We start from the raw sequence: 14,019 nt of genomic DNA on the forward strand, positions 1-14,019 counted from the left end.
TGTAAATAAGCAAGAGGAATGGAGTAACATTTTAGGGAAAAACCATAGGTATTTCTATAGTTTGCCTTATAGCTAAGAAAAATTTTATTTTGTATGCACCAGATCTCAAGCTTTAGAGGGGAAAAATTCAATAGTAATATTTTTTAATTTTTGTGTTCTGTGTCAGTGTATGTGTGCCACGTGTGAGATAGTAAGATTGGAAGCCAGAAGAACAGGGATCATAGGGAGTTATGAGCTTTCAGACAATGATGTTGGGAAACTACTCAAATCTTATGCAAGAGAAAGAAGTGCTTTTAATCCAGTAGTCCACTCTCCAGGCTTCAGTGGGAGAATTTGTTTAAAGATGCATTAATTTCATGATCTTGGTGCCCATTAAAATAAGTGAAATTATTAAAATTATGTTTGTATCTGTCCCATAGTAATGTGATGTTGATATCTACTACATAAGATTGATATCAAATTTTCATTGCACATTTTTTGTCGATATTCAGCATATACATGGAATCTTCAAACCAAACATATACTTCAGAATTCTTCCTCATGGGACTAGAATATGTCCCTGAACTACAGTCCCTCATCTTCAACTTGTTCCTGTTCATGTACCTCATCACCATCATGGGAAACCTACTCATTATCCTGGCTGTAAGCATAGACTCCCACCTCCACACTCCCATGTACTTCTTCCTGTGCAATCTGTCTTTCACTGATATCTGTACAAGTACAACAACAGTCCCAAAGTTGCTATTGAACATCCAAGCACATGACCGGAGCATCACTTACATAGGCTGCCTGTCCCAGGTGTGTTTTATCCTGACATTTTGTGTTTTAGAAAGTTGTCTCCTCACTGTCATGGCTTATGACCGCTATGTGGCCATTTGTCAACCTCTAAGATACACAATCATTATGAACCCTTTCTTATGCATCTTGCTAGTATTACTTTCCATGCTCATCAGCACTATAAATGCACTACTCCACACTCTTCTGTTACTACCACTGTCCTTTTGCACAGAGCAGGATGTCCCCAACTTCTTCTGTGAACTTGGTCTGGTCACCAAGCTTGCCTGCTCTGATACATTTATCAATATAATCTTTATTTATACTGCAACCATTGTATTTTCAGTTATTCCTCTCTCTGGGATTATTTTCTCTTACATGCAAATTGTGTCCTCTATTTTAAAGATCCCGTCAGTTGGTGGAAGGCATAAAGCTTTTTCCACCTGTGGGTCTCATCTTTCTGTGGTATCTTTGTTCTATGGGACTGGCTTAGGTGTGTACATGAGCTCTGCAGTTTCTAACTCTTCCATTAGCAATGTAATAGCATCCATGATGTACAGTGTGGTCCCACAGATGTTGAATCCTTTCATCTACAGTTTGAGGAGCAAAGAAATCAAGGGAGCCTTGAGGCAACTCATCATGAGGATCATTTGTTTTCTGTAATTTTGTATGCTAATTCACAGAGGAAAAAGTACTGTAGTGGTACCAACTCAGTAAAAACTTACATAGACATGTCTAAAATGTAAAATGTGTAGCATATGTTTGTGAAAGCAAAGGTTATGTATGTGTAGTGGCAGTTTTAAAATCCATAGTCAGCCTGATCTCACGGTCAGCATGTGTAGTGGCAGATACAAAATCCAGAGTCAGTCAGATTTCATGGTTTAGGCCAGATGAATTGTCACTTATAAGTAGATCCACTTTGGTTCAGATTAACTAAATACTGCAATCCACTAAGTAAGGACTAAGTCCTTATCATGTATGTCTTTGTGAGCTATGATAGCTTACCCCCAATTGGTTTCATTACTTTTAAAATCTAACATCCTCATAGTTACATTGTATTAGTATCTTAAAATATTACGAAATTCTGGCATGCCTGTTATAAGGATGCTAAGGATTCTCAAACAAGAAAAAGTCCTTATTCTAATATAATGAGAAAAATGTCTAGTACAAGTACTTCTGAAATTGTGAGTTTATAAACTCAGATATAAATGATCATCAGTTCATTTATGAGATAGCCAATCACACTATGCTTTGTTCAGTCTCTTGCTGGTTTTAGAAGTTGAAGATATTCCATTTTTACAGGATATCAGAAGCAGCACCCTGAGCACCCTCCTGTTATGTAGCTATTACATTGGAAATACAGAATCCCTAATACTGAAGAAGTCAACAACATTTAAGAGTCTGAGAAATTTCTGAAAGTAGCAACTTTCCAAAGACACCTCCCCACTGTTACAGTTGTATCATAGTATCTGAGGAGAGCTTTGTTTATTGAATTGAGCAGAGAGATTCTAGGATGAGAATTTGTGAACCATCATCTACACTGTGGTAGGCTGTATGATTTTTAAGCTATTTGATTTACTCATGTCTTAAATAAATTAATTGGTTCTACAAACTACACTTATGTGAAGTTATTTTTATGTCTTTCATTAGTAACTTACCTGAGTAAATAAAAGGTTTTTTTCAACATTTTTCCAGTAAAGTCACACAACTTTTGCCATAAGCTCATTATAGTAAAACTTTCTATGAAATCAGATGCACACACATACACACAAAGAAACACACAAAAATTACCTGTGATTAGTTTTTTCTTAATTTTGACCATGTTTCTTCAGAAATAATATTCTAAACATTTCTAAAGTTGATATAGAGCCATCATATATGCCTGTGCAGTTCTTTCCAATCAATACTTTATTCTTTTAATTTACACAATGCATAGTGAACAAATTCTCAATTTTGGTTATTTGTTATACTTCTAATATTACACCAAATCACCTTTTATGTAGGTTAGCAACTAATTGTTTATTTTTCATTTTTGATTTATTGATATCATAAAAATCAAAAAGACCTCATATTTGAAATGTAGGTAATAATTTTGTCCCATTGCAAATAAATTTTTGGAAGGGGTCTTTTCACATTTTAGGTAATAGATAGCTACATATTTGGCATAAAATTACTGTTAATTAGAGATTAATTGTTATCAATTGATATTTCGGTATATCCCGATAGTTTCACATTACAGGGATTTATCACTTAGAAACTATATTTTCTTCTAATATATTGACATTTACTAATATTTCTGACATTTATAAAATGCACAGGCATGCTTTTCCTCAATTTATTTTATGAGTTCTCCCTTGTGGTCCTACTCACATATGTACACAACCTGGACCCTAGAACTGGCATGTAGCATATTTCTCAATTTTTATCAAGACATACTATGAATTCCTTGTTCTTTTCTTCAGTTTCCCTAAAACCTGTTCTAATTTAATTTACCTTTTGTATATTTTGGAAATAACATAATAGTAAATATAGATAATCTTTAATTTTTTAAATTGTTTATAAAAATAATAGTTATAAAGTATAAGTCTTAAAAAAACTCATTTCTCTGAGTGATATTGGGATGGTACCTCCTGCTACATTCTCCCACTTTAAAAAGATTCTAAAACATTTAATAGTCAAAAGTGACAATTCAGCTTTGTTCAGATGAAATTTTTAGAATATATTTATTGACATCATATTGATAGTTCAGTACACTTAATCTAGTGCTGTTCATAGATTAATACAGTTGTTAGTGTGATTAAATTCTACTCTGAAGTCATATGGACATACTTTTCTCTGATTGAAAAAAATGTCAAGGAATTTCTTAATGTACTATATGTACAAGCTCATCCCATTCCCATTTTGCCAAATTTTCTAGTAGGCATCTCTGCTGTGTAACAATTTTCTCAGGGTTAAAACATTCCATATTGGAGGGACACTCATTATTACTTTGGATGTTCCAAAGGGAAGTGGAACATTCCATCATGCAAAGATCAAGAAATTCTAAAGGTGTGTTCTTTAATACTCAAAAAGTAAATGACATAGAACTGTCCAGGAGTCCTCACAACTTATCAGATGAACAGGCCCCTCCTTTCTCAAGAATATGTTAGCACTAAAGACTCCTGAGAAGACTTATCAATGACTAGCTTCCTGGAAGCGTTTCAGACAATTCAATCTGCCTATGGAAGTCCCTGCAAGTTATTCAGTAAGTTTGAGGGTTCCAGATTTTTTGAGCCATTATTCCTGCTGGTATGGGCTTTGCATGATGCAGCTATACTTGAGTCAGTGTATAACCCCTTGCCTATAATCCTGCAACTAATTTCAGTAAATCTATTGGTTTTCTAGGTTGGACATCAATAATACTGTTACATGTGTTTATGTCCTATTCCTTGTCTTCAGTAATTAGATATTAGTTCACATCTTCTCAGGAGTAATGTCCCATAACTATTTCCAGATGAGTTTTTACTCCTGTAATTTTGCGATTATCCAGAAAGACTAACACCTGATTAGTTGTTTTGCAGCTTTGTTGTGGGCTTCACCCATCACCAGTTACTTATTTATCACAATCCATCCACCATGCTAACAGTTGTTTTCTCTATGTTCTTCCTTAAAAGCTTTTCTGATACTTTTCAGTGATCCAGGCACAAATTCATTGATTTAGACTGTGACACATAATTGTCAAATGAAGTTTCTTGCATAAGAAAAAATGATACAGTAATACATCCCCAATTATAGTTGTTTAGTTTATTGGTGATTTACATATAAGAACCAAGTTACACAACTTCCAAAATAAAGAGGTGAGAAATGGTTCAGGATATGGGCCTGCTCAATGACATTTGGGAATGCAAAAGACAAAATTGATCATGTAGACCACATGAAGTTAAATGCTTCTATACAACAAAGGAATTGTCTGGCAATTTAATAAATAAATAGCAAATGTATAGATCAACTTGTAAAGTACACACATAACCATATGCTTCTATCTAGAATGTATAAATAAGACAAACAACTGAATATTAAAATCTGGTGTGGACTTTGGGAGCCCATTCCACATAGAGGAATACTTCCTGAGCCAAGACACATGGGGGTGGGCCTAGGCCCTATCCCAAAGGATACAGCAGACTCTGATGACACCCTATGGAAGGCTTCACCATCCGTGGGAGCAGAAAGAATATGTGATAGGTAGGGTTTTAGTTGGGAGGAATAGAAGAGGACAGGAGAGAGAAGGGAACTGGGATTGTCATGTAAAACAATCCTGTTTCTAATTCAAATCAAAAAATCTGAAATAATATATTTAAAAGATGCTAAATATCTGAGTGAATATCAAAGTCAGTGAAGAATTTGTGGTAGAAGCATAAGGACCAAAGCTTGATCTCTGGCACCCTGTTCAAAGCCAGACACAGCATTGTGTGTGCACACAATGCTAATTTTGGGGAAGCAGAGGAAAGAGGATCCTTAGGACTCACTGCCAGCCAGCCTAGTTGTATTAACTATAGTTGGTGAGAATCAATGTCTCAAAATCAATGTGAATAATGATTGAGGAAAACACTCACAGGGCATTGGTGGTGCTCGCCTTTAATCCCAGCAGGGAGGCAGACGGATCTCTGTGAGTTCGAGGCCAACCTGGTCTCCAGAGCGAGTGCCAGGATAAGCTCCAAAGCTAAGCAGAGAAACCCTGTCTCGAAAAATCAAAAAAAGAAAAAAAGAAAAGAAAAGAAGTTATTTATTGGTGAAACAAGCTTATTCACAGCAGCCATAACTACAAATGTTCATTGATCAACTTCAGGAAAACACTATTTTTTCCTAGAATGTATTGTGACTATTTATATACTTATATAAAATAGTGTAATTATACACAATTTTACAAGTAAATATTTACATTTTATATAAATATATTTTATTGGTTGTATGTATATTCATATATACATATACATAATCTGAATAAAGAAGTCAGAAGACAGACAACATGTATGAAAGTAGAGTGTAGGAATCATACTTATATTCAATTATGTTATAATAAGAAACAATATTTATTTTTAATTTTGAGATTATATTATAATTATATTTTACTATTTTCCTTCATTTCTCCAAATCTTCCCATCTACCAATCCTTGCTATATTTCCAACTCATGGCCTTTTTTCATTAGTTTTTATTGCTTGCATATATGTATGTACATATAATCCTAAATATAACAATGTTATTGTGTGTATGTTTCAGGGTTGACCATTTGATATTAGATAACCAATTGTCTAAACTTGAGCTAATAAAATGACTTCAATAGACATGCCAAAATGGATAGGGAAAATAATGGTGAACCAGCCATGTTCAAAGAACAACAGGCAACTAAGGAATTCTGGAAGTGGAAGAAAGTGTTCTCTGGAACAATACTTCATTTCAAAGAACTAGAGCACAAACTTTAGACAAAGAAAAATTAATAAGAGTATTTTATTACAGGCTACATTGTTTGTCACCATCCAAAGTTTTAAAAACAGTAAGTGAAAAAATGTTGTAGCAATAGTCATGTCTACCCCAGTATGCAACACTGCTAATATCTTGCAATACTAATATATTTTTTCTACTACTTTGTCAATGTTTACCATACACATGGAACCTCCACACAAGGTATTTTGGTATTATTTTTCATGGGACTAACATGTGTCCCTGAAGTGCAGCCTCTCATTTTCAGCTTCTTTTTGTCCATTTACCTCATCAATATCATTCGAAATCAGCTCCTATTCCTGGCTGTAAGCAGAAACTCCCACCTCCACAACCCATGTGATTTTATAGATTTCTATAAAACCTATCTTTCACTGATATTTGTACAAGGAGAAAGCAGTCCTAAAGTCACTGTTGAATATCTGAGCACATGACCAGAGCATTACTTACATAGGCTACCTGTCCTAAGTAAGTTTTGTCTAGTTTTCTTTTATAAGTTGTCTTCTTGTGATCTTCTTTTTCCACTTTGTGGCTATTTGTCAACCTCTAAGACAGCCAGTCATCCTGAACTCTTTCTTCTGTGACCTGATGATTCTAATTCACCTGTTCATTTATTGCATAAATGCACTAGTACACACACGCATGGCATTGCTGCTTCCCATCTGTGTAGAAATATATATCCACAACTTCTTACCTGAACTTGGCTAAGTCATCACAGTCACTTGCTGTTACTTTCATCAATATCCTTCTTTCATATACTCTTACTATTAAATTTTCTGGTATTCCAAACTGTGGAATGTTTTTCACTTATATTCAGATTCCCCATCAGTTGGTGGGAGGCATAAAGCTTGTTCTACCCACGGGTCTCATTTCTAGGGGTGTCTCTATTTTAGTTTTCTATTTTGGGTGTGTACCTGAGTTCTATAGCTTCCAACCTCTCCCCTAAAAATGTGATTACTTCAGTGATATATTGTGGCCCTGCAAACTCTGAGCCTCTTCATCTGCAGTTTGAGGAAAAGGGAACTACAGAGATGTGTAAAACAACTCATTATTGCAATATCCTCATATCTGTGGTTGAGATGTCTCCATAAACTTGTGTTTTCAGAATGTGTAGATTACAGAAACACTGATGATTTAGGATAAATGATACAATAACTATGTTCTTATGGAAATGGCTAGATGATAAAATGAGGTTTAATTCCATCTCAGCATGATTTATAATTATGTTCTTATTTTAATTTTTTGAGGTGAGTGGTATATATACATGATTTTAATATCCAACTTCATCATGAAAATAAGATTCATGTTTTCCATGCATTTCCTCTAAGTATGCTGAATTATCTAAATCATTGTCATGATTCCAATGAGATGGAATTTGCTTCTGTAATAAGAAAATTTTCTGTAATAAGAAAATTTAAACACAGATGGATAAATGAGAGTCTCATTTAAATTTCACTGCAAGTAGTCTTTTCTTTTTATATACATAGTGGGATTTTATTCAACCATACATTAGAATGAAATTACATCATGAGGGTAATGTACAGAACATATCAACATAGTCAGTGAAATATGCAAATATGATGTTATTATCATGTAAAGAATATATATCTTATTTATTTTTTATTATTATTTTATTAGTTCTAGTTAGGGAACAAGCTTATTTCAAGTCCCTTCTCCCTCTCCCTCCCCTCACCCCCAAACTTCCTCCCCACCCCCAGCCCACCCCCCACCCCATCCACCCACCACTCCCCAGGCAGGGTAGGGCCCTCAACGGGGGCTCTGCAAAGTCCACCAAGTCTTCCTATGCTGGTCCTGGGCCCTTCCCCATGTGTCCAGGGCCAGAGTGTAACCCTTCATATGGGATGGGCTCTCAAAGTCCCTTCTTGCACCAGGGAAAAATACTAATCCACCACCAGAGGCTCCCTGGAGTGCAGAGGCCTCATTATTGACATCCATGTTCAGGGGTCTGGATCAGTCTTCTACGGGCCTCCTGGACAGCATCTGGGGTCGATGTGCTCTCCCTTGTTCAGGCCAACTGTTCCTGTGGGTTTCTCCAACCTGGTACAGACCCCTTCGTTCTTCATTCCTCCCTCTCTTCAACTAAATTCCCGATTTCGGCTCATTGTATATCTGTGGATGTCTGTCTCTGTTTCCATCAGCCACTGGATGAGGGCTCTAGGATGGCATAAAGAGAAGTCATCAATCTCATTTTAGGGGGAGGGTTTTTAGGTTATCCTCTCCACTGTTGCCTGGATTGACAGATCATGTCATCCTTGTAGGTCTCTGGAGATCTCCCTGGTTCCAGATCCCTTCTCGGGCCTATAGTGGCTCCCTCTGATATCGTATCTCTCATCCTGCTCTTATTTTATTCTTATAATTGTAATTAGACCAATTTAAATTAGAAGCAAGCTTCTTTTACATGTCAATCCCAGTTCCCTCTCCCTCCCCTGCCCCAATTCACAATCCCAATCCCTTTCTGCTCCCTAGGGAGGGTGAGGACTTCCATGGGGGAACTTCAATGTCTGTCATATCATTTAGAGCAGGGCCTAGACCTGTCCCCATGAGTCTAGGCTAAGAGAGTTTACCTCTATGAGAAATGGGCTCCCAAAATCCATTCTTATACTAGAGATAAATACTGATCTACTATTAGGCATATACCCAAAAGATGAACATTCATACAACAAGGACATCTTCTCAACCATGTTTACAGCAGCATTATTTGTAATAGCCAGAAACTGGGAGCAACCTAGATGACCCTCAACTGAGGAATGAATGGAGAAAATGTGGTACATTTACACAATGGAGTACTACTCAGTGGATAAAACAATAGAATCTTGAAATTCACAGGCAAATGGATGGAACTAGAAGAAACCATCCTGAGTGATGTAACCCAGTCACAAAAAGACAAAAGTGGTATGTACTCATTCATATATGGATTTTAGACATAGAGCAAAGGATTACCAGCCTACAATACACACCACCAGAGAAGGTAGGAAGCAAGGAAGACCCTAAGAGAGACACATATAGTCTCCAGAAAAAAAAGGGAAAGGGACAAGATCTCCTAAGCTATTGGGTATCATGGGGGAAGGGGAGAGGGAGTTAGAAGAAAGAGAAGGGGAGAAGGGGAGGGGAGAGCAGGACAGGAGGGAGCAGGAAGGTTGAGTCAGGGGAGAAATGGAGAGAGCTAGAAAAGGGATATTATCATAGAGGGAGCCACAATTGGTATAAAGAGAAGCAGGCACCCACAGCTAAACATTGAGCTGAACTCCTGGAATTCAGTTGCAGAGAGGGAGAAGTGATGACTAGGCTGGAGAAACCCACAGACCTGAATAAGGGGGAACTCATGGACCCCAGACTGATAGCTGGAAAACCATCATAGATGATCCAGACCCTCTGAAGGAGGAGGTTAGTTTGGAGGTCTGAACAATCTATGGGACCACTTATAGTGGATCAGTATTTACCCCTAGTACACAAATGAACTTTGGGAGCCCTCTCCACATAGAGGGATACTCTCTCAGCCTAGACACACTGGTGATGGTCTAGGCCCTGCTCCAAATGATATGACAGACTTTGAGGATCCCCCATGGAAGTCCTTACCCTTCCTGAGGAGCAGAAAGGGGTTGGGATAGGGCACTTGGTGGGGGTCAGGGGGGGAAAGGAGGGAGAGGAAACTGAGATTGACATGTAAAAGAAGCTTGATTCTAATTTAAGCAAAGAAAATATTTTGGGGCCTTTGAACTGGGTTTTCCTCCCTCTATTGCTATTGTTCTTTTTTTTTTTTTACTGCTAAAGTTGTTTTACTATTTCTTTCTTTCTTTTACGTACCAAACAGTTTCCTTTCACTTCCCTCCTCCCATTCAGAAGGGTTAAGGCCTCCCATGGGAGTCAGCAAAGCATAGCACATCAAGTTGAGGCAGGACCAAGCTCTTCCCACTTGTATTATGGCTGGGCAAGGCATCCTACCATAGAGAATAGTTTCCAACGAGATAGCTCAGACTTCAGGTTCAGGTTCTGATACAACTGCTAGCAGCGCCACAAAAGACCAAGCTATACAACAGTAACCAGATGTGGAAGGCGTAGGTCTGTCTCATTACAGCTCCCAGCTGTGCATCCAGAGTACAGGAGTTCCCAGAAGTTCAGGTCAGCTGTCTGTGTGTTTCCCTGTCATGATCACGAATGCCCCACATTGCTCATTTAATCCCTCCCCCCTCTCATCAACTGGCCTCCTGGAGCTCATCCTAGTGCTTGGCTATGGTTCTTTGAATATGCTTCCTTCAAATACTGTGTGAATGCTCTCTAATGAAATTAGGGTGGTCACCAATCTGGTGATATTGGGGTTTAAGCTTCAAACACAATATCAGAAAAGCAAAGCAGCTAGATACTAGCTCTTACTTCTACCTCAGACTGGAAGGCAATCCTGAGTCCACCAAATCTCAGACTGCAATCCCAGACTGCTATGCTCTACTCATTGTGGCTAGAGAATCCTAGGACTGACTACTGAAACCCTGCCCAGATGTTTTATATCTCTGTAGTGCTGAGATCTCTATTATTCTTTTAGACTGATTCAAACTTGTGTATCCCTGGGTGGCCTTGAACACAGAGATATCTATTGGAAACCTACACCCCATTTGGGACAGGCTGTGGGTCCCACCAAGCCTGCAGCCTTTACAGGGAAAGGTCCCTCTCTTCACAGGTGTTCCCAGCTCCCAGGTGACCCGTTGCCGCTGAGCTGCTCCCAGCTTGGAGACTCACACAGACCTCCTACGGTTTTACCACCATGTGCTTGGGACCAGCTTGGACTGCTGCCTACCCGAACCCAGAGGCTTCCAGCCTTTGAACCGAGTTGGAGTAGGTCTTGGCTTTCAGCAGGATCCGTGCAGTGGCCTTAAAGCCGCACTTCATTCAGTGGTTTCGGCCACAGGGCAGTATACTCTATAATATAAGCACAGTCTCTTTTGTGACCTCTCTCCACAGCTGCCACCCACCACTGCCAAGCGCCATGGACTAACTGAACATCTGTGCCACCCACTGGTCAAAGATAGTTACTGCATCTGGAGTAGAAATCAGGTAAAATTATGACAGAATATTTATCATTTGCTAAAATTGGTAATATTTTTGCTTAATACATGAATTCACTGTTTGAGGAGGATGCTAATTTGCCAATTACTGGCCTATATGCTGTAATGGCAATTAGCTTGCTGGTACAAATAATACTATTAGCCAGAGGGCTCAGGAACAGGGACAGAGATAACCTCACCACCTGCTTGCAGGAAATAACAGCTTTATACAATGAGGTTTTGGAGAACAGATTAGGTCAGACCACAATTGTGCAGCAAGTGGGACAGAAATTGGATGATAAGCTTGGCTCTGTGTCCAATACACTAAAGACAGAGCTGTCTGTTACCCAAGATGAGATGCAGCTTATTTATGCCATGTCTGAGGCCTTAGAGGCTAGGCTGTCAGAAGACCATGATGAGCTAAAGAATATCTGTAGCCAGCTAGAAACTCAGATAGGCAATGTTACCCAGAAATTAGATGTAAAGGTGCAAGATACCCAGGATAGGGTTGAAGAATTGGACAATGCTATTCAATCAATTATTGAAGCCTCCAAGGTAGCAGATCACAAATTTGAGTCTAGATTTGAATGTTTGGAAGATAATACAGTACAGGGCTGACAGATTATATAGGTCCATGCGGTCGATTGCGGGGGACTCAAAATCAGCAAATCATGACCACAAATCTAGACTCCAATACCTAGAAGGCAGTTTCCATACCGTCCAGATGCTGCCTAAGAATGATCATATTAAAGACCTAGAAAAACATGTAAATGAGCAGTTAGAGCAATTTACAGATTCACTAACATGCTTGGAATCTTTTATGATTAAGGAGATTGAAACTTTTCAAAAGGATATCATTACTAGGCTTAAAGATCATTGGGATGCCTCAGAAGCAATCCCAGGCACCTACACCACCCAGGTATCGTGACTATTCTTCTAAGGTTGTTACTCATACACCATTAGTATACCCAGCTACCATGGTAGAAAAGCCAGCTTCTAAGAAACACCCTCATGGACAGATGGCTTATGAATGGCAACCTATACAGCTGAAGGATCTTAAGAATATTAAAGAATCAGTTGTCTCATATGGTAACCATAGCCCATATGAAAAAGAGCTATTACATTCATGGGCAACCTTCAACAGGGTGACACCCAGAGATTGGGAACGATTGGTAGCAGCTGTACTTGAGAATTCATGCCAAATCCAGTGGAAGGCATTAGTAAGGAAAGAGGCAAAGCTCCTTGATGGCAGGGCATAAAGGAAGGTTTTGAAGCCCCTCTACATAAGTTTCTTGGTCAGGGTATTTATGCTAACCCACAGGTTCAGGCTGAATATGATGACTATATACTGTCTCTATGCAGGAAAGCAGCATTAAATGCCTGGGATAAGGTTCGTGAGCCAGGAGAATGCCTAAAAGCTTATACCAGAATAGAACAGGGACCTACAGAACAGTTCCAGGACTTCTTTCAAAGGTTAACTAGGGCAGTAGAATTACAGATAACAGATCCAGAAACATGACAATCAATTATATATACAATAGCTTATGAAAATGCAAACCCTATATGCAAAAGAATACTTTTGCCTTTAAAGATCAGATCAGCTCTGCTAGAAGAATGGGTTTTGTATGCAGCCAACATTGATTATAATGTGCAAGATACTGGAGTTTGGGTAGGAGAAGCAATCTCCAAAAGCTTAAAACGGCAACAGGAAATTAAAAGTTCTAGAGGTGAGGATGTAAGGGCTGGGCAAGGAGAAGCACCTTACAGTGGTCAACATAGGTACCAAGAGGCTAGAGGTTACTACTACTATAAACCAGAACCTTGGGTAGGAAGAGACTTCCCCTGGAGACCACGAAGACACCAGGAACCTAGATGTTTCAACTGTGGTAGAATGGGACATACTAAGAGAAATTGTAGACAAATGAATTCTAACAATGCCTCATACGGAAGGCCACTTCCTTCTGGATTGTGTAGAAGATGTGGTAAGGGCAGACACTGGACCAATGAATGTAGATCGACCAGGGCCATACAAGGAAACCCGTTAAGGTCGGGAAACCCCGAGGGGGACTCAAGAAGGCCCCCCACTTTGAGAAAGGTCAGATCATTCCCAGTAGCAGTGGGAGACAATCTCTCACAGGACCAATAGATATTTCTTTGCCTATTGTGAAAAATGATACTGCTCTAGATGGTAGTTTGAATAGTGATGAAGTATCAAATGTGAATGGACAAAATGAGAAACGCATATTTTGGCAAGCTTCTATTAATGATAAAAGGCCTCAGTTGAAAGTGAAAGTTAATAATAAAGTTATTTCTGGCTTAGTAGACACTGGGGCAGATGTAACTATTATTACCCAAAAATCTTGGCCTCAGAAATGGCCAATGTGCATTTTTTAGGAATTGAAACTCTATTTAGAGTTCGACAGAGTGCTAACTCAGTGGTCTGCATTGGATCAGAAGGACAGAAAGGGATACTGAAACCATACGTTGCAGATATAGCTATAAATCTCTGGGGTCATGATCTCTTACAGCAATGGAATACTCAGATTAATATTCCTCCAAAGTCAGATACAAATTATGTACAATCTTTAGATAGTAGGAAAGATCTGGTAAGACGCTATGGAAAATGTTTACCACAATCCATGCTGTACAGAAACTAGGTACAAATGATGGACCTTCAGAGGAGCCAAAGGCTCTGCCATTGATGTGGCTTAC

The 14,019-nt window shown here is 38.7% G+C and overlaps 1 protein-coding gene across 1 annotated transcript; it reads left to right on the top strand.

Annotated features, from left to right (window-relative positions):
• Positions 1-486: 486 nt before the first annotated feature.
• Positions 487-1,437, top strand: LOC100767986 (olfactory receptor 7G2-like). Its single transcript, XM_027411648.1, has one exon. It carries the CDS (start codon positions 499-501, stop codon positions 1,435-1,437), a length of 939 nt encoding a protein of 312 aa, XP_027267449.1. The 5' UTR covers positions 487-498.
• Positions 1,438-14,019: the final 12,582 nt, after the last annotated feature.

This window comes from Cricetulus griseus, chromosome 4, assembly GCF_003668045.3.
Source record: "Cricetulus griseus strain 17A/GY chromosome 4, alternate assembly CriGri-PICRH-1.0, whole genome shotgun sequence".
NCBI lineage: Eukaryota > Metazoa > Chordata > Mammalia > Rodentia > Cricetidae > Cricetulus > Cricetulus griseus.